The sequence below is a fragment of the Scyliorhinus canicula genome, chromosome 11 (genome assembly GCF_902713615.1).
Source record: "Scyliorhinus canicula chromosome 11, sScyCan1.1, whole genome shotgun sequence".
NCBI classification, from domain to species: Eukaryota; Metazoa; Chordata; class Chondrichthyes; order Carcharhiniformes; family Scyliorhinidae; genus Scyliorhinus; species Scyliorhinus canicula.
In genome coordinates, this window is record NC_052156.1 from 151800839 (window position 1) to 151823190 (window position 22352).

The 22352-nt window shown below is 45.0% G+C and overlaps 1 protein-coding gene across 1 annotated transcript in view; it reads left to right on the forward strand.

Moving 5' to 3' along the window:
- The window catches only part of cax1 (cation/H+ exchanger protein 1), a 47048-nt gene that overhangs the window by 2832 nt on the left and 21864 nt on the right, over window positions 1-22352 (forward strand). The window contains exons 4-10 of the mRNA XM_038812234.1: window positions 3379-3487; window positions 10919-11035; window positions 12051-12112; window positions 13938-14087; window positions 15869-16054; window positions 17571-17673; window positions 18697-18838. Of these exons, the coding sequence (XP_038668162.1) occupies window positions 3379-3487; window positions 10919-11035; window positions 12051-12112; window positions 13938-14087; window positions 15869-16054; window positions 17571-17673; window positions 18697-18838 (869 nt within the window). The remainder of the gene's footprint in view (window positions 1-3378; window positions 3488-10918; window positions 11036-12050; window positions 12113-13937; window positions 14088-15868; window positions 16055-17570; window positions 17674-18696; window positions 18839-22352) is intronic.

Consider the following 22352-nt stretch of genomic DNA (forward strand, 5'->3'; position numbering starts at 1 on the left):
ACAACAGTTCTCATTTTAACAAACACAAGGGTAGCACAGTGGTCAGCACTGCAGTCTCACGACACCAAGGTTTGAATCCTGGCTCTAGGTCACTGTCCGTGTGGAGTTTGCACATTCTCCCCGTGTTTGTGTGGGTTTCGCCCCCACAACACAAAGATGTGCAAACTAGGTGGATTGGACATGCTAAAATGCCCCTTAATTGGAAATAAATAATTGGGTACTCTAAATTTATTTAAAAACAACATAAATACAAAAAAACAAGGAGGAATCAGGAAACATCCATAGTCCCTGTTAATGCGTACAGTCCACACCCCCTAATGTTCAATGTTGTCCAATTCCCGAAAGCGCAGAATGAACAACGCCCATGAATTCTGGAACCCTTCCCCTCAGTTCAAACTTTACCTTCTCAAGAGTTAAGAATTCCAGCAGGTCCCCTGCCATTCCAGGGCACAGGGTGGAGAGGTTGATCTCCATCCCAACAGGATCCGCCTTCGGGCGATCGACGAGGCGAAGGCTACGATATCTACCTCCACAGCCGTTTTCAACCCCGGCTGGTCTGACACCCCGAATATGGCCTCCCGGGGGCCTGGGTCCAGTTTCACATGCACCACTTTAGAGATTACCCTTAAATACTTCCTTCCAGTAATCCTCCAGCTTTGGACATGACCAAAATATACGAACATGATTTGTGGCCCCCACCCCTCCTCTCACATTCTCGCACATTTTCTACCCCCTCAAAGAATCGACTCATCCTCACTCTTGAGGTGTGCTCTGTATACCACCTTCAGCTGTATCAGCCCCAACCTGCGCACGAGGTGGAGGCATTCACTCTCTGGAGGACCTCGCACCAGAACCCCTCCTCCATACCCTCTCCCAACTCTTCCTCCCACTTTGATTTGATCCCTACCAACGGTGCCATTTCCTCCTCCAAAATAGCCCTGTAAACTGCCGACACTATTACCCCCTTTTTCAGTCCCGCTGTCGTCAGCACCACCTCCAGCAATGTGGAGGCCGGCTCCACCGGGAAGCTCCTTCCTACCAAAGTCTCGAACCTGCATTTCCCCCTTGTTCCAGCCCCTAGTTCACTAACGCCTCCTTCAGTCCTGCAAATCGACCCCCAAGAAACAAATCTTTCTGTCCTACTTCCTCCTATCTCAATTTCCATCCTGCTACCTGGTTCCTCCGAATCGGCATTTCCCTTAACCCTGCCCCCAACCCAAAGTGGTGGCAAAACTGCCTCCAAATTCTCAATGAAGATATCACTACTGGACTCCCTGACTATTTCCCCAGGGCCATCGGGAGCGGCGCTGTTGCTAGCACCTTCAATCCCGATCGCCTACACAAACTCTCCTCCATTCACTCCATTCTCACCCACTGGGAATCGACCTCCCTGACCCAGCTCTGCACCTTCTCCACATTCGCAACCCAGAAATAATACATCCGGTTCGGAAACCCCAAGCCCCCTGCCTGCCTTCCCCTCTGTAGCAGCACCTTTCTAATTCTGACCACCTTCCCCCTCCATATGAATGAGGTAATCATTCCTTCAACCTCTTAAAAAATGCCGTTGGCAGGAACATCGGTAGGCATTGGAAAATAAACAAATCGCGGCAACACGTTCATTTTGACCGGCTGTACCCGGCCTGCCAGTGGCATAGGGAGATCATCCCACCTTGCTTTCACCCTCTCCACCAGACTAGAAATATTGTACCTACGGAGCCTTCTCCAAGTCCCGAGCAACTTGCACCCCTAGGTATCTGAAGTGAGTCCCTGCCCTACGGCATGGCAGACCCTCCACCCCTGGCCAAGACACCACAAAATACTCTCGTCTAGACCCAAACACCCAAAGCAGCTCCAATATTCCCTCTATTGACACACACACTCAGTTCCGACATGTATAAGGACAACCTGCACTCTTATCCCATTCCATACCCCTGAACGTCTTAATGCGATGGTCAATCGCAAGTGCAAATAGCAGGGGGGATATAGGACATCCTTGCCTAGTCCCACGGGTGGAAAGAAAAGTATTTTGAACTGGTGTTATTTGTGAGGAAGCTCTCCCTTGGCTCCTTGTACAATAGCTTTACCCAGTCCACAAATTATGGTCCAATCCCAAACTGCTTCAGAACTGCCATCAAGTACCCCCAATATAGCTGGCGAAACACTTTCTCCGGTGTCTAATACCACCACCTCTGTATCCTTCACCTCTGCCGGTGCCACAACCACGCTCAATACCCTCCTAATGTTCGAAAAGAGCTGCCTTCCTCTCTCAAGCCCCATCTGATCGTCACCTATCACCTTCAGGAGGCACTCCTCCAGCCTACTTGCCAGAACCTTCGCCAATACCTTTGCGTCCACGTTTAAAAGTGATGTGGGCCTATATGACCCACACGCCGTCAGATCCTTATCTTTCTTTTTAAGCAACAGAGAAATCGATGCCTGCCCCAAAGATTGTGGAAACACCCCCTTCCCTATCGCCTCCTCAAACATCCCTACCATCAGGGGTGCCTGCTTATCCTTGAATTTCTTTATAATATTCTACCGGAAATCCATCTGGGCCTGCTATGTACCCCCAACTGCATCCTCCCAATCTTATCTTTTATCTCCTGCTCCACTATCACCCCTTCTAATGTAGCCCTGTCGCCCTCCTGTAACCTCAGGTACTCCAGCCCATCTAGAAATTCCTGCATCTCCCGATCTGCCCCAAGTGGTTCTGACCTGTACAATCTCTCATAGAATTCCTTAAAGACCTTGTTAATCTGATCCGGAACAACCACCAACTTCCCTGTCCTCTCCCGCACCTGTACAATTTCCCTTGCTGCCACCTCCCTCTGAAGCAAACCCACTAACATACACTGCACCCCTTGAGATTCTGCCTTGATGATGAGGGGAGTCACATTACTCGAGTTCAGCTCTTTGGTCAACATGGACCAAGGCTGTAATAAGGTCATGAGCTGAGAGCCCTGGCAGAACCCAAATTGAGTGTGAGCGAGCAGGTTATTACTGAGCAGTGCTGCTTGGCAGAGCTGTCGGTGGCACCTTCCGTCAACTTTGCGAGTAGACTAATGGGGCAAGTAGTTGGCTGAGTTAAATTTGCCCAGATCCAGCCTTGTGCACAGGACATACCTGGGCAATTTTCCATGTTGCTGGGTAGATGCCAGTGTTGTAGCTGTACTGGAACTGCTTTACTAAGTGATGGCTAGTTCTGGAGCACATCTTTTGCCGAAGTGTTGTCAGGGCTCATAAAACGTTATAGTTTCCAGTGCCTTCAGTTTCTTGATACGTGAAGTGAGTCTAATTGGCAGACTGGAATCTGTGGGGCTGAGGTGTGGAGGATGTATGTTGATTATCATGTGACAATCATCTTTTCCAACTTTGTAGTTCGGGTTCAAGAAATGGAAGAGTCATGTGACAGAGAGACCCTTAGAAGATCGTTCTGCAATAGTGAAGGAGCTGTATTCCGATCTAAATGTCATCAAACAGTATTCAGGTAATGTGGTGCATGAAGTTTTTCAACTTTTTCATTGGGCTGTGAAGGAGATGCAAGTGGCAGTTACAGGTTTCATGGGGCTGCTGTAGTTTATTGCTGGTCTCTCTGCTGGGGCAAGAGTGGATGTGCGGTTGGTGGTGTAGTTATGAGCTTGGCAAATCAAAGCTTCTGAAAAGTATCATCTCAGGCCTGTGAATTTTGTGACATTCTTTGATAAACTGAGGGCATTGCCTGAAGAGTTGGTTTGGGCCTTTGATCCGACATGTATAATTATTACACTGTTTGTTTGTTGGCATTGAGGCTGTGCAACTGTTTTCCTCCGTCTCGTGGAGTCTCAACTAGGGGTCATTGTCTCTTAAAGCCATGAAGGTATTTTAAAATCCATAAGTTACTTGCCCCCTGCAAGTCAACGAGCATGGGGGTGATTAGTGAATAGCAGTTAGTGCAAGATGCAGACAGCGGAGTTATGGATAACCATGTTTGCGGAGGGTAGAATGTGGGAGATCAGGCAGGAGGTAGGCATTATGATCCCAGACCAGAACCCAATAATTACTAGGATACTGGGCAGCAACCCCAATATTAATTTTATAAGATTGTGGGAAAAGGATACCTCGTTCCAGGAGCGAGTGCACGAAGAAATAGGGATATGGTATATTCAAACAAAATGAATTACTAACAATATTAAAATATCTTCAACAACACACCAGAAGGTAGCTTACAATTGGCCATTAAAACAATACTAATCAACAGCGAATGCGGTAATCCTTAACTGCAAACTCTATTCCCACTCAAACAAAAACAAAATCTCCACTTTCAATCCGTTGTTTAGCACTCCGAATACCTGCTTTACAGAGATGTCAGGATACTCTTTCAACACTGTTTTAAAGAAAAGATCTGAATCCTGTCAGGACCATGCAGCAACTCTGGCTGTATTTCTTCAGAAGGTGCTTCGGCTTGTTTCAGCTTGCCTTCTAAGCACGTTGTTCTGAACTGCAATTGGGGGGGGGGGGGGGCTGTACAGACGTATATTTTAACTGCTGAGATACTACTGCTCGCAGCTGAGATACTTCTGCTCGCATCTCTATCAGACTCCACTAACATGCCTGTCTACAAAATGCCTGATATAGAACATAGAACATAGAACGATACAGCGCAGTACAGGCCCTTCGGCCCTCGATGTTGCACCGACATGGAAAAAATCTAAAGGCCATCTAACCTACACTATGCCCTTATCATCCATATGCTTATCCAATAAATTTTTAAATGCCCTCAATGTTGGCGAGTTCACTACTGTTGCAGGTAGGGCATTCCACGGCCTCACCACTCTTTGCGTAAAAAAACCCACCTCTGACCTCTGTCCTATATCTATTACCCCTCAATTTAAGGCTATGTCCCCTCGTGCTAGCCACCTCCATCCGCGGGAGAAGGCTCTCGCTGTCCACCCTATCTAACCCTCTGATCATTTTGTATGCCTCTATTAAGTCACCTCTTAACCTTCTTCTCTCTAACGAAAACAACCTCAAGTCCATCAGCCTTTCCTCATAAGATTTTCCCTCCATACCAGGCAACATCCTGGTAAATCTCCTCTGCACCCGTTCCAAAGCTTCCACGTCCTTCCTATAATGAGGCGACCAGAACTGTACGCAATACTCCAAATGCGGCCGTACTAGAGTTTTGTACAACTGCAACATGACCTCATGGCTCCGGAACTCAATCCCTCTACCAATAAAGGCCAACACACCATAGGCCTTCTTCACAACCCTATCAACCTGGGTGGCAACTTTCAGGGATCTATGTACATGGACACCGAGATCCCTCTGCTCATCCACACTACCAAGAATTTTACCATTAGCCAAATATTCCGCATTTCTGTTATTCATTCCAAAGTGAATCACCTCACACTTCTCCACATTAAACTCCATTTGCCACCTCTCAGCCCAGCTCTGCAGCTTATCTATGTCCCTCTGTAACCTGCAACATCCTTCCGCACTGTCTACAACTCCACCGACTTTAGTGTCGTCTGCAAATTTACTCACCCATCCTTCTGCGCCCTCCTCTAGGTCATTTATAAAAATGACAAACAGCAACGGCCCCAGAACAGATCCTTGTGGTACGCCACTCGTAACTGAACTCCATTCTGAACATTTCCCATCAACTACCACTCTCTGTCTTCTTTCAACTAGCCAATTTCTGATCCACATCTCTAAATCACCCTCAATCCCCAGCCTCCGTATTTTCTGCAATAGACGACCGTGGGGAACCTTATCAAACGCTTTACTGAAATCCATATACACCACATCAACTGCTCTACCCTCGTCTACCTGTTCAGTCACCTTCTCAAAGAACTCGATAAGGTTTGTGAGGCATGACCTACCCTTCACAAAACCATGCTGACTGTCCCTAATCATATTATTCCTATCTAGATGATTATAAATTGTATCTTTTATAATCCTCTCCAAGACTTTACCCACCACAGACGTTAGGCTCACCGGCCTATAGTTACCGGGGTTATCTCTACTCCCCTTCTTGAACAAAGGGACCACATTTGCTATCCTCCAGTCCTCTGGCACTATTCCTGTAGCCAATGATGACCTAAAAATCAAGGCCAAAGGCTCAGCAATCTCTTCCCTGGCTTCCCAGAGAATCCTAGGATAAATCCCATCTGGCCCCGGGGACTTATCTATTTTCACCTTGTCCAGAATTGCCAACACTTCTTCCCTACGCACCTCAATGCCATCTATTCTAATAGCCTGGGTCTCAGCATTCTCCTCCACAATATTATCTTTTTCTTGAGTGAATACTGACGAAAAGTATTCATTTAGTATCTCGCTTATCTCCTCAGCCTCCACACACAACTTCCCACCACTGTCCTTGACTGGCCCTACTCTTACCCTAGTCATTCTTTTATTCCTGACATACCTATAGAAAGCTTTTGGGTTTTCCTTGATCCTACCTGCCAAAGACTTCTCATGTCCCCTCCTTGCTCGTCTCAGCTCTCTCTTTAGATCCTTCCTCGCTTCCTTGTAACTATCAAGCGCCCCAACTGAAACTTCACGCCTCATCTTCACATAGGCCTCCTTCTTCCTCTTAACAAGAGATTCCACTTCTTTGGTAAACCACGGTTCCCTCGCTCGACCCCTTCCTCCCTGCCTGACTGGTACGTACTTATCAAGAACATGCAATAGCTGTTCCTTGAACAAGCTCCACATATCCAGTGTGCCCAACCCTTGCAGCCTACTTCTCCAACCAACACATCCTAAGTCATGTCTAATGGCATCATAATTGCCCTTCCCCCAGCTATAACTCTTGCCCTGCGGGGTATACTTATCCCTTTCCATCACTAATGTAAAGGTCACCGAATTGTGGTCACTGTTTCCAAAGTGCTCACCTACCTCCAGATCTAACACCTGGCCTGGTTCATTACCCAAAACCAAATCCAATGTGGCCTCGCCTCTTGTTGGCCTGTCAACATATTGTGTCAGGAAACCCTCCTGCACACATTGTACAAAGAATGACCCATCTAATGTACTCGAACTATTTCTTTTCCAGTCAATATTTGGAAAGTTAAAGTCTCCCATAACAACTACCCTGTTACTTTCGCTCTTTTCCAGAATCATCTTCGCCATCCTTTCCTCTACATCCCTAGAACTATTAGGTGGCCTATAGAAAACTCCCAACAGGGTGACCTCTCCTTTCCTGTTTCTAACCTCAGCCCATACTACCTCAGAAGAAGAGTCCCCATCTAGCATCCTTTCCACCACCGTAATACTGTCCTTGACTAGCAGCGCCACACCTCCCCCTCTTTTGCCCCCTTCTCTGAGCTTACTAAAACACCTAAACCCCGGAACCTGCAACAACCATTCCTGTCCCTGCTCGATCCATGTCTCTGAAATGGCCACAACATCGAAGTCCCAGGTACCAACCCATGCTGCCAGTTCCCCTACCTTATTTCGTATACTCCTGGCATTGAAGTAGACACACTTCAAACCACCTACCTGAACACTGGCACCCTCCTGCGAAGTCAAATCTGTGCTCCTGACCTCTACACTCTCAATCTCCCGTACCCCAAAACTACAATCCAGGTTCCCATGCCCCTGCTGAATTAGTTTAAACCCCCCCAAAGAGCACTAACAAATCTCCCCCCCAGGATATTGGTGCCCCTCAGGTTCAGATGTAGACCATCCTGTCTATAGAGGTCCCACCTTCCCCAGAAAGAGCCCCAGTTATCCAGAAATCTGAATCCCTCCCGCCTGCACCATCCCTGTAGCCACGTGTTTAATTGCTCTCTCTCCCTATTCCTCATCTCACTATCACGTGGCACGGGCAACAACCCAGAGATAACAACTCTGTTTGTTCTCGCTCTGAGCTTCCATCCTAGCTCCCTAAAGGCCTGCCTGACATCCTTGTCCCCTTTCCTACCTATGTCGTTAGTGCCAATGTGGACTACGACTTGGGGCTGCTCCCCCTCCCCCTTAAGGACCCAGAAAACACGATCCGAGACATCACGTACCCTTGCACCTGGGAGGCAACATACCAAACGTGAGTCTCTCTCGCTCCCACAAAATCTCCTATCTGTGCCCCTGACTATTGAGTCCCCAATTACTAATGTTCTACTCCTTTCCCCCCTTCCCTTCTGAGCAACAGGGACAGACTCCGTGCCAGAGGCCCGTACCCCATGGCTTACCCCTGGTAAGTCGTCCCCCCCACAAGTATCCAAAACGGTATACTTGTTACTCAGGGGAACGACCGCAGGGGGTCCCTGCACTGACTGCTTCTTCCCAGTCCCTCTTACAGTTACCCATCTATCTCCAGTCTTTGGTGTAACTACTTCCCTGAAGCTCCTATCTATGACCCCCTCTGCCTCCCGAATGATCCGAAGTTCATCCAGCTCAAGCTCCAGGTCCCTAACACGGTTTTTGAGGAGCTGGAGTTGGGTGCACTTCCCACAGATGAAATCAGCAGGGACGCTGACGGCGTCCCTCACCTCAAACATTCTGCAGGAGGAGCATTGTACTGCCTTCCCTGACATCACCTCTAGATTTAAAAAAAAAACAAGAAAAAGAAAAAGAAAGGAAGAGCTTACCTGATATTACTTCAAACCCTGCTCCCGCTGAAAGGTAAGCAAATTTAAAGGCACTCACTCACCTTCACGACAGGCCCCTGCTCCCGCTGCCCAACCACTGTGGGGTGGGGGGGTTGGTTAGAGGAGGAGGTAGGGTGGGAAACACTCGCAAAGTGTTTCGGGTTTAACTGTCACTTGCCAACAGCCTCTCCACAAACCACCTTCAACTTAGGCTGACCGCACTGCACGTATGCAAATTTCCCCAGAACAGCTGATCAGTAGCTCTGCTCTGCTGCCCTCTGCTGGATGATTGCCTTCACTCAAACTCCTCGGGTCTTCTTCGCAGATTCACCTTCAACTTAGGCTGACCGCACTGCACGTATGCAAATTTCCCCAGAACAGCTGATCAGTAGCTCTGCTCTGCTGCCCTCTGCTGGATGATTGCCTTCACTCAAACTCCTCTGGTCTTCTTCGCAGATTCACCTTCAACTTAGGCTGACCGCACTGCACGTATGCAAATTTCCCCAGAACAGCTGATCAGTAGCTCTGCTCTGCTGCCCTCTGCTGGATACTTTGGCTCCGCCCAGCAATGACATCTCACCAAGCTGAAATCTAATTAACTCCACAGCGAATCCCCTTAATCCAACCAACATTTCATTAGCCCAAGCTTTTATGATGGCTTAATTTCACCCTTGCCTCCTAAAATCTTTAAACCCAGGGCTCTACTACCTAGGGTTGTAACCCTTACTGCAGCAAATACCGATAATACATTCTATCTGAAATGCCTACATTCATTGTACAGGAAAGGCATGGATGAGGTTTCCAGCACCTGACTAGCTGAGGTAGGGGTGAAGTTGGCTGATATGGAAATGCAGTCTTGCATATGAGCATACAAATTGGGAGTAGGTCACTTGACCTCACGAGCCTGATCTCCCATTCAATAAGATCATGGATGAGTGGTTGTATTGAAGGCGGTTTTATTTTAAGTGAGTGATTACTAGCAGATTTTCCTTGCATAAAATGACATGTAAATTGGATTGCAAGTCAGAGCAGCAAATGTATTGCTGCCTTCTATGGCTTAATTACTATTCTGTGCCACTTTGGCACACCATTAAGGGTCATTTTTTAAACTTTCCTGGTGGGGTGTAATCTGGCCAGACAGTACCTGCCTGGTTTGTTCTCCATTGAAATCAAAGGGGGTACAATGGAGTGGTTCACTCCACTCCAGGCAGCTAAGTAAAGAAAATACCCTATATGTCACAAATGAACATCGGCCATGAGGGTTTAACCCCTGAGACTCACTTGTGACTATGATTTTGATTCCTGACCAAAACCAGTGGGAATTATGTCACTGTTAGACAGGAATCAAACTAGAGAGAATAAGTTGACCATAGGCCTCTGGAATTAATTCCTGATGAAAAAAATAAATAGGGGCTGGAGTCGGGGGATCATAGTCTGTGCCCAAGGGTGGGAGGAAGCCCACTTTGGTAGAAACTCCCCAAGTGCCCACGTGGAGTCGGGAACAGCATTCCCATTCCTTGCTCAAACCAAATATGAAGTTTGTCCTGTACCCCTGACATCAGTGACATTTAGTCAGTTTCAAAGCCCAGAAAGGGGCCCTTCGACCCATCGCGTTTGCACTGTCCATCAAGCACCTGTCGATTCTCAGCCTGTTTGCTGCCAGATTGAACAGGACATGGGTCATTGTCAACTCACTGTTAAAATGCCAAATCCAAAGGAGCATAGTAACATTGAAATTGGGCCTTTCTCTCCTCCAGCTGATAACATCCATTCTGCATACATATACATTGCAGCACAGTGTTCGCAATTACATTCTGGCCCAATTGCTTCCAGTAGGTTCACGTTTCCTGCTTTGAACAATCTATAACTGGACAGTTGTTATGAGCAGGGAGGAAAATTGATGGCAGTGCACTCACATGACCTAGCTGCCTTTGGCTCTGCACGGGTGCTGATTGCTGTGCCCTTCCATCATGTGTTTCTAACTTTAGAAATCCCACCATTTTCTCTGAGCTTAGCTGATTCTGTGACCCAGGAATCTAACCAAGCACCTTCTGGCTTGCTTGCCCTTGTACTTTCAGCAGGTGCTGACTTTATCCACAAAGCCAACATGACAAATTAGGCTTATAACTACTACCAGCATGTGCCTGATCCCTCCACCTCGCCAGCCTTTTTATCACTTCAGTTTTATTGTATACTGCTGGTTTCTGTGGTAAGTGGCATCGAATTTGCTTGCTCAAGTCTGGGATGTGTATATGGAGTTGCTGGTGTTTGCAGGATACACACTACCTTTTAATACTAATAAAATCATTTCTGTGTAACATACTCAAGAATTTCTGTGTCTCTTACAGGATCTCTGGTTACCTTTGGAAACTTGTTGTATGTGCTGCTATTTGGATGGTGGGTTGCGCTGCTGTACTACCTAATCGCTGTAGTTATGTTTCTTACCGTCGTGGGAATACCTTATGGTAAGTTTTCCTACCCTAGTGTGGAAGAAGTGCTGTCCTGGATTACATTCCCAATTTGTTTAGAGATGGATTTGTACATCAACCCATTCTGCAAATATTGTACATTGTGTTCGCCTTGATGCGATTTAACCCCCTTTTCTGTTTTTGTCTGCTGCTCTGTGCACAGGTTCAGTTCCCCTTTTTGAGCCCCTGGGGACTTTGCAACCTTTAGCTGTTCTTCCTTTTTTCAATGGTCACTGGTTTTGCTCCTAATAATAGTTTATGCCCTTTTAATCAGCTCTGTTGCATACTGGATTTCCCCTTGCATTCTGCCAGACCTCATTTATATTCCATTATGTGACTTGTACCCTGCTCCAGCAGATACCTCCCTTGTCAGCTGGCTGTCCGTCACACTGAAATGGCTTCTGCTCTCCTGACTGACTGACTGGATAGGAGCCCTCGCACTGCTGAGTTTGCAGCTATAAGTTTGTTTGACCAAAAGACTGATCTGGAAGAACACCATTTTGAAGTTGCTTTGCTCATTCTCCAAGTTGAAAACCTACAATTCTTCAAATTCCAACTTGATTCAATGGTTTTCTCTTTCCCCCCCCCCCCCCCCCCCCCCCCCCCCCCTCATTTTACTTAGAAAGCCATTCCATATGTGAAGGGCTTCCTGATATCTGATCTAAAGTCTTGTCCCATTGGAATTTAGTGTTTTATATCTTAAGAGTACACAATTAAAAAAAAACTAATTGGCAATTTAATGTGATCAATCCACCTACCCTGCGCATCTTTGGGTTTGTGGGGGTGTGACCCAAGCGGACACGGGGAGAATGTACAAACCCCACACAAGCGGGGGTTGGAATTGAGGTCGGGTCCTCTGCTTTGTGAAGCAGCGGTGCTCACCATTGCGCTGCCCAATGCTAAATTGTCTTCCATCCTTTGAATGCTTTTTGTTAGCATTTGTTATTTGGGTCGTTGTGTAGGGAAAGCAGTGAATTTTTTTTTTTTAAAAAGTGGTTCTGCTCTTTCCCAGGGAAGATGTGCTGCAATCTTGCTGGATATTACTTCTGGCCATTTGGGAAAGTAATTCAAAAGGTAAGTGCAGTAACTATTGCCCGATATGTCTTTAGTGTACGTGTATTGGTAAGTTGCTTGATTTGCTGTAAGTGTAAATATTCGAATCTGAGAATTGGTTCCAAAATGTAGAAATCTATTTTGGGAAGGCTCGAGTTGAATGACTTGCAGCTGACCCCTAGCTGCTTGATGGGTCATTTTTTTCCACATTGCATTAGTAAATGAATTCTCTTGTAGACGCAGAATGTGGTAACTAGTTGCGATGATAATCTTCCTGATGTACACTTGCCTGATGTATACTTGGGCTTTTACTCCATGGGTTGAAGTATAGGTGCTCGCACGCACTCTCTTGCGTGTGCTCCTAAATATTTGGGGGAGTCTACCTATGATTGTTCTGTAATCTACCCTTGCAGAGCTGCACTAATTGTACATTTAATAATGACCCTATTTGCATTAGTTAAATTACTGGATTAACTATAGTTTACTCTACCACTTCTGGTAGCATAGGAAGTGTAAAGAACTTAAATAGTAATGCACAACATAGAGGAACCAAGTCAAAGTTCATTACCTCTTTTTTTACATTGGTCTGAACTCTCTTCTTTAGTATCCATCAAATAGAACTGATCTAGAACTGGACTAACCTTGTGTTAAGGAATCCTTCCTTCTATCCAACTCTGGAACATTGAAACTTGGAAACTAACTACAAAAGGGATCTGTTTAAGTTTCTTCCACGGGCAAGGCCAAATAAGATTGGAATTTGAAGGTACAAAGGGTGCATTTGACAAATTGAAGTTTGTGAAAATCTGTTTCATGAGCCAAACATTGGGCAAACATTCACCTTATTAAACCTTTCATTCCCCTTTTAAGCACTTTCTCCAAGTTTTATATTGAATAAGTTTGCAACAAAAAGAAAATCAAATTAGTACAGGGTGATCTAGAAAAAGGACCAGGGATACTAATAATAGCTAATCTGGACCTGTAATGAAGGTGAATGGAAGCCTCGAGGCATTGTAAGATTTTGCAATACTAGCCAAATTGCACGAGAACTACTATGCAGATTGTCACATTAGAAGGCTTGCATGATTTGGAGAGAGTGAATGGTTGAGCAAGTGTGATGTGACTACCTACGGAAAGATCTTTTAAAAAAAAAAAACTCTTGTGCTCTGTATAAAAGACCCTGGGGTATAAAGCATTCACTTAATGAGCTGAAACCAGAATATTGCATCCATAGTTGCTTTAAAACCAGCATTAAATTTATTTCACTTGGGGAAACTTGCCGAAAGCTAGTGTTTGAAACAAACATGTTGGACTTTAACCTGGTGTTGTAAGACTTCTTACTGTGCTCACCCCAGTTCAACGCCGGCATCTCCACATATCAATCTTGAGGAAGAGGATTGTACTTGATTGTTTTGCTAGATACCTGCATTTACACCAAATTGCTACACATCACCACCTGGATTTGTTTGAAGGTGACAGTGAAAGTGTCTTCAGGAGAGCAGACCTGGAGGTGGAGAGCAGTATGTGTTGAAAAATCTTGCTATAGATTTGAAGTGACCAGCAAAACCTGTTCAGATCTTGCTGAAAACCTGCCTCCTTGATCAAGCTTTTAGTTGTCTGTTCTAACATCAAAATTTTAAAAACATGTATTTCCACATAGTGGTTGGGAAATTTCAACACATTAAAAAAAAGTTCCCCATAAATGCAAGACGCTTCTGTCGATAACTAACTAGTAAATGAAGATGAAGGCTGTGCTTTGCTTCTGTTTACACAAGCGTGCAATTATTTCTGTGTGCTAGTGTGGTACTTAAATGATTTCTAAACATCTGGGTCTTTCCTTTTTTTGAAGCCATACATCTATCCTAGGAAAAGCAGTGTTCGATTTTATGGTGAGGATGTTGCTGAGGTGACTGCGGTAGAGACGACAACACTCCTCGATGTCTCCGAAAGAATTGAAGATTCCTCTTTACAGACTCCAGCAGTGGGAGTGAAGTACTGGGTAGGTTAGCTGTTCAGAGATTGCTTTGTCCCACAAGTAACCCCCTCTGGCTGTGTAGGGGGAATTTTTTAAAATTTAGATTACCCAATTCATTTTTTCCAATTAAGGGGCAATTTAGCTTGGCCAATCCACCTACCGTGCACATCTTTGGGTTGTGGGGGTGAAAACCACGCAAACACTGGGAGAATGTGCAAACTCCACACGGTCAGTGACCCAGAGCTGGGATCGAACCTAGGGCCTTGGTGCCATAGGCAGCAGTGCTAACCACTGCACCACCGTGCTGCCCATGTTGGGGGAGGTTTTAATATTGAATGAGCAACATGGAAATGGAAGTGTTAAAAGTCTTGAAGGCAATCTTCAAATCCTAGGATTGGGTCCCAGGGACTTCAGATGGTGCAGTGCTCTCCACATGTATGTTGTATGTACATATTCCCCACAAAACCCTTTCGACCAGTTGCCCACAGGAAGGTGATAACTACTCGGATCGTCAGTTGCATCCTGAAGCTTTGAGAAATGCTTCAGTTTCACAACTGCAGAGATTTTCATACCTTCAAATTATTTAACACATTCACTGTCTAAATAATTAATACCAAAAATGACCAAGTGGTTCTAAACTTGCCTTCCTTGCTGCAAGGCAGGTTTGTGCTATTTCCTGCAGTTTCTTTGAATGAGCACTTTGCATTGTGTGGTATTCATTGTGGGTGGCTTTGTTAACGGGAGTTAATTAACTCCTCCTGCATCTTAATGTTGACTATAACCTGGCTTGGCTGATGTCACGGGACAAGCTGCCTGTTCAAACTTTTGGGCTTGTGTATTTTGTCGCCTTTCAAAATGCTAATGTGCGACTGTGTCACTGCATTGTAAGCTGAAATGCTGGCTTGGCAGCATGTTTGTTTTAGTGGCTCCTGCAGACTTCTCTTTGCCAAGTGACATCACCCACAGACAAACTTAGAACATGGTAGTTGTGAGTAAAAACATGATATTGGAAATTAATCCACTCCCTGTTTTGTCTCTTGCTAGAAGTCTTGTGTGGTGCACAGCTTCCGTGTTCTCTCACTTATTCAGTTTTGAATACTGCTCCCAAACTATTGTTTTTCTGGTTGTCAAACCTGCTACACTAATAGAATAAGCAGAATCTTGTGTGGATATTCCTGGAACAAGGTGCACTGAATTAAATATCCAGGCAATACCGTGGATGCTGGAAATCTGAAATGAGAATAAAATGCTGGAAACACTCAACAGGTCTGATCAAAGATCACTGACCTGATTCTATCTGCCCCCAGATGCTGCCAAACTTCTGTCATAATATCCACTCATGTATATAATGAAGTGCAGACAGGCAGTGATTGACACACAGGATGACCAGTAAGCGCACAGAACAGAGCAGCCAATCGCCAGACAGGACACTACCACTATAAAGCCAGAGGGCACTAGGTTTCCCGCTCTCTCTGGTCCCAGCCACTGAGTCCACGAGCTAGCCAGTCAAACACCATGCGGTAGCTAGTAAGTCTGGTCAGGCTAGTACCAGGTTTCCAGTCAGTTCAGTATAGTGTCGACCCACAGCTAAGCATGTATGTTAGTTATATCGTTGAATAAAATAGTGTTGGATCTTCTCCAGTATTAGAGGTCTGTCTCTCGCCACACTGCATCAAGTGCAGTCCACGTTGAACCAACCTGCCTAACACATCAACTTCCTGAATGACTCCAGCATTTTATTATTTCCGATCCACCGTATTTTGCTTCTGTTTCAGAATTTACTTTCTTCTTTACCTACTTTCCAGCACCGTCCGAGCACCTACATGTGGTTTCTCCTGGGGTATCTACCTCTTGTGCTTGTCCATGGCCTGGCTTCCTTCATTGCCTGGATCCTGGTAATCACCATCCCAGTCGCCAAGTTAAATGCCAGAGCCATTGCTGTCATTCTACTGATCCCTCCTGAGCAGCTTCAGATCAGACAGCCTAAGCGGGTAAGGAGCTTTTTCAGCAGTGTGTTATGTCCTTCTGGGATGCACGTGAAGTTTAAACTTTTCAACTTTAAAGGGCAGACGTACAAACCTTCAGGAATATTCCTTAGTTTCACCTCCTGAAGGATGGATATTTGTTTGCCCAGTATCCTGTTGACATCCACCCTGAGTGAACTTGCACTGAGCTTTCATATTACTGGCTCATCCCATGGGCAACAATGGCAGTGTACCAGGAATTTCCTGCTGTGGATCTTTGCTGGTTTGCCCAGGGCAAAGCAAACCTTTCCTTTGAGATGTTTGTATGCTTTCAGTTTATGGCGAAGATGGGTAGAATAAAAGGGGGTTGAAGTTATACCCATGTTTATAGAGTCCTGGTTAGACGACAAATGCAGTGCTGTGAGCAGTTCTGGCCACCACATGTTAGGAAGAATACATTGGCCTTTTGTTGGGTAAATATATCAGAATGATACCTGGACAAGGGTGAAATTATACAAAGTAGGGTCGTGTTCCCCACGACGTGTATGGTGCAGGGGTGATTTGATTTATTATTAAGGGGAAAATGGTCAAAGTATTTCCTATGGTGTGGGAGCATTGAACTGGAAAGGAGTGGGTGCATGCCTAAAAAATTAGAAGCAAATCCAGCTAGAAGTGATAAAGGGTGGCACAGATTTGAAATACTCTTCTGCAAATGAAGTTGATAGATCTGAGGATTATAGGGCAATGGTAGGCATATGGAGTTTGGTCACCGATAAGACATGACCTTGTTAATGACTAACTATGGTTTACTGCTGTCCCAATGTTGGTCATCTGTTACCAGCTTTGTAAGAGTGGTTTCCTCACTAGGTATTGGCTAGTATGTTACCACAGTATGAAGTCTTACAACACCAGGTTAAAGTCCAACAGGTTTGTTTCAAACACGAGCTTTCGGAGCGCAGCTCCTTCCTCAGGAAGGAGCTGCGCTCCGAAAGCTCGTGTTTGAAACAAACCTGTTGGACTTTAACCTGGTGTTGTAAGACTTCATACTGTGCTCACCCCAGTCCAACGCCGGCATCTCCACAGTATGTTACCAGGCTGCCTATTTAATCTGTTGTGGGACTGAATAACCATTGACAGTGAGCCAATTTTGTGCTTTTATTTACCCCTGCTGGAGATACCTAAAGTTTTCCTTGACCCTAACAATGGGGTCTTTATTGATGCTATCAGTAAAGTTTCCATGGCTCTCTTCTTGCATGAATCCATCCAATGGTTCTGTTGGAAATGGTACATGACGCCCTTTCCATTCCCATGGCAGAGCAGCAAGGATGTGCAGTTTGAGGAATGGCTGCCCCATGTTCATAAGCTCTCATTCTGACCTGTTCTCAATTTGAATTGTGGATAGTTATAGCAGAGTACCTGGAAATGTTACTGTTGCATTTGCCCATATAGCAAGGGTTGCATGTTTCATTAAACTTTGAGATGCCTCAATGTCAGGATCTGTAGGAACAAATTTCACTACTTTCTGTTTCGCTTCCTACCTCAGACTGAAGTTCCACTGGACGGGGAAGTGGTCCTCTGCTGTTATCAGGCTATGAATTTCTACTATTACAAATATACTGTGGTTGGCATAAATGTATTTGCTGTGAGTATCCTTTGCTTCGGTGCAGACAATTTAACTGCTGGTGGGCAGGGCAGTCGTATCATTGCCTATTTTACACTTCATTATTCATTTTCAGGCTGTTGCCCCCCCCCCCCCCCCCCCCAAACTGAGGTTTAAGTGCCTTCTGACCCTCACGGGGTAAAGTGCCTTGTGACCCAGTTGTAAAATGGGAAGAGCTGTGCAATTTCCTTTCCTCCAGCAAGTATGTCCCTGATTACAAACTTCAATTAGCAGCACAATATACAGGAAAGCACTGTTAGTCTCTACAGCAGTGGAAATTGGTGTGCGTTAACACTGAGCCAAGAGCATAATTTTAAAAAAAATTTCCAACGAAGGAAAAATTTAGCATGGCCAAACCACAACCCTGCAGATCTTTGGGTTGTCGGGGCAAGACCCACGCAGAACTCCCATGTGGACAGTGACCTGGGGCTGAGATCTAACCCGGATCCTCGGTGCCGTGAGGCAGCAATGCTAACCACTCTGCTGCCCAAATGCATAAACTGTAATAGAAAACACCTTGCACATCATACAGGTAAATGTACTTCCATCTATATTTGCCTAATTACCATTTTGATAATGGAAGCAAAATAGTTAGTTTTATTTTAGCAAGAAATGCAAAAAAAAAGTTAGTTCATACATCGTATGAGATCACATGCCCATAGTATGAGATCACATGCCCAATGACTAACCCAAAAAACAATCTGTACAATTAACCAAATCTACACCTTATCTCCCAGTCAAAAGCAAACAGTGAAACAGCCTCCCACCCCAACTTCAACTGGACTCACTTCGGACAATGTTTTTAATCTTCATTCTCCAGCGTGATGGAATTCTTGGGCTGGACCCTAACCCATTACTGGTTGAGGAGACAAAATGGAGGTAGGGGGCGAAGGAGGATGTGGTCAGTGTTCATGGGACAAATGCAGAATCCTTGTATGGCCAATTTGTGTTCATTGCTGACTTGTGTTTTCTATTCCATGGGAGTTATTTCTTTTAACTGAGTCTTCAGATCTGCTTCCTCTAGTAATAGTTGCTCTAGTGCTGGGTTACGGTGATGCAGATAATCGCTATGCCAGCTCGCTTGTGAAATTCACACTGTCTGTCGTGGCCATAGTTCCTCTGTCGCACTACATTGGGATGGCAATTGCTAGGTAAGTGAAGTTTTCCGTACAAGAAATCGGTCATTTGGTCCAACGATCTATTCTGATATATTCCACAGGAGTCTCCTCCCATCCTACTTCATCTAACCCTGCCAGAATATTTTCTCCCTCATGGACGTGATCTAACTTCCCCTTTTGAATGCATCATTTGTCATTTTGCTCCAACTGCTAGAACATAGAACAGCACAGTACAGGCCCTTCAGCCCACTATGTTGCGCCGACCATTTATCCTAATCTAAGATCAATCTAACCTACACCCCTTCAATTTACTGCTGTCCATGTGCCTGTCTAAGAGTCACTTAAATGTCCCTAATGACTCTGACTCCACCACCTCTGCTGGCAGTGCATTCCACACACCCACCACTCTGTGTAAAGAACCTACCTATGACATCTCCCCTATACCTTCCTCCAATCACCTTAAAAACTATGTCCCCTTGTGACAGCCATTTCCACCCTGGGGAAAAGTCTCTGGCTATCCACTCTATCCATGCCTCTCATCACCTAGAACACCTTGATCAAGTCACGTCTCTGCTGCCTTTGCTCCAGTGAGAAAAGCCCTAACTCCCTCACTTTTCTTCATAAGACTTGCCCTCCCGTCCAGGCAGTATCTGGATAAATCTCCTCTGTACCCCCTCCAAAGCATCGACATCCTTCCTATACTGAGGCGACCAGAACTGGACACAATATTCCAAGTGTGGTCTAACTAGTCACAAGTTCCACATTCTACATTTTGAAGGTAACTTCAGAGTACCATCATCGATTTTGTACTGGGATTGGTTGCCAGGCACCTTTTTTTGAAAATTAACCTCCATGGCTGAGCCAACTGGACATCTGGTAACCTGGGACTTTCAATTGAGCTCCTCCAGCAAAGGTGCTGCCATGGACTTCTAAAGTTGTTCTCAACTAGCATACCCACTTCTGATAACTGCCCTGTAACCCTGAAAGGATTGAATGTTGGATGTGGGCCAGTTTGAGCTTGGCTGTGATACCCTCTGGGGTTGATGGTTGCCTGTACCCATGGGCCAGGGTGGTGATGGTATCAGGGGTGTGTGCAAATTCAAGATTTCACACAAATCAAAATTGACAATCTCTGCTAACTTTCACTTTCAAACTTTCTCAACTGGTTTCTCACTACTTGGTTTTTACACACTCAAAACCATCCAGCTGATTGCAAACTTGGCAACCACTACACCTATCACCACCATCTGACAAATACCATTGTAACTTTCCCAGGTGAGGTCCAAATATCCTATCAAGCCCCAGAACCATTGGAAATTCCTGTCCCACATGTCACCTATCTAGGGCACCCCTGCCCTCTGGCAGCCTGCAGTACTATCAGAATGATCATAAAAATGAAGCAATGCCCTACACCAGCTGTATTGCAACTGGAAGAATAGGACTTCGAGCTTCATTTGAAAATCGCTTATTGTCACAAGTAGGCTTCAAATGAAGTTACTGTGAAAGCCCCTAGTTTCCACATTCCGGCGCCTGTTCGGGGAGGCTGTTACAGGGATTTTAAGGTGGTTATTGGACTGTTTCAATTTTTAATGGTCACCAGCCATCCTCCAACTCCCTTGTCCACAGGAATATCAAATTAAAGGTGTTCAGCGCCTTCAGCTTCCTAATCTTAAAGTTCATTAATGCCTTCCTGTAGCCTGGCTAGTTCTCTGAATCCCCTAATCTGGATCTACAAATTATTGAATCTCAGGCTGAATTTTAAAAATCCAGGCTGTTTTGTAAAGTGGTCCCAACACCAATTAACTCTCCAAGTAACTACTGTTAATCCTACTGCACCCCAAAGCACAAAGATGTGCCACACTAAATTGCCCCTTAATTGGGAAAAAATAATTGGGAGCCACTTAATTGAATAAAAATAATTGGGTGCTCTAAATTTATTTTAAATTTAAAAAAAAAAAACCTATTCCAGTTCTGTTTTAAAGCCAATTTGCAATGCATTCTGCTATTTTTTCCCTTGAATTCCGATGTTCTGGCCTTCATAAAAGTGTCTACTAAACAATACTTTATCAAAGGCCTTTGGAAAGCTAATGTCTACTGCATTATACTCACCTAACCTTTGATACTACTTCAAGAGGATTAATATGAGCATTTGTTGCCCATTGAATCTATCCTGATATTTATATTTTTAGTTTCTAGATTACTTGTCACATGCTTGATTTTAAGGATTTCATTAACTTTTTTAACCACTGGCATTAAGCTAATTAGTTCCCTTGCTTGTTCTATATTGGCTCGCCACCAGTTCTCTATTTTTCTTTTTCCCCCTAGTGACTTTTTAAATAATCTCTTCACCCGGACCAGGGATTTTACCTTTTTTGTTCAATTAGTTTATCCTCTTCACCTGTTTCCCCAATTTTATTCAATATCTCATTCCTTTTTTGATCTCCTCTCATGTCTGACATGTTGGTAAGTGCTGAGGCAAATATTTCTGCCATTTTGTGGTCTCGCTCTCTCTCTCTCTCTCTCTCTCTCTCTCTCTCTCTCTCTCCTTACACCCACATCCTTTTTCTAATTGAATGTATTTAAAAAAAAAAAAAATTAGAGTACCCAATTTGTTTTTCCCAATTAAGGGGCAATTTAGTGTGGCCATTCCACCTACCCTGCATATCATTGGGTTGTGGGGGTGAGACCCACGCAGACATGGAGAATGTCCGTGTGGAGTTTGCACAGTGACCCGGGTCCTCCTTGTCGTGAGGCAGCAGTGCTAACCACTGTACCGCAGTGTGGCCTTTTCTAATTCAATGTAGAATGTTATACTTTATGTTCCTTTATTTAGTTTCATAAGAGTAGGAACAGCAGTAGCTCGCTCTTGCTCACCATCTAATACACCGTTGAATAAATTCAATCTCCCAGCCTCCACTGCTATTTGAAGCAGGAATTTCCAAAGGTTAATGACCCTTTGGGGGTCAAAGGTTAATGAATGGTGATGGACAATTAAACAACTGAGGAGGAGGCTTCACAAATATCCCATCCTCTATGATAAGGGAACCCAGCACATTAGTGCCAAAGATCAGGCTGAAGCATTCACTACAATCTTCAGCCAGAGGTCCTGAGTGGATGATCAATCTCTTTCTCGTCTGGATGTCCCCAACATCAGAGGTGCCAGTCTTCATCCAATTTGATTCACTCCAAAGAAACAGCTGAAGACACTAGATACTGCAAAGGCTATGGGTCTTGACAATGTTCTGGCAATAGTACTGAAGACTGCTCCAGAACTTGTTATGCCCTTAGCCAAGCTGTTCCAGTACAGCTGCAACACTGGTGTCTACCTAGCAATGTGGAAAATTGCCCAAATGTGTCCTGTCCACAAAGCGGGGTCAATCCAACCCAACCAATTTTTATTTTTTTTTGGATGAAAGCAAATTACTGCAGATGCTGGACTCTGAAACAAAAACAGGAAATACTGGACAACTGCAGCAGGTCTGACGGCAATCTCAGCAGGTCTGTGGAGAGAGAAGGGAGCATTCTGGATAACTTCGTCAAAGCTTTG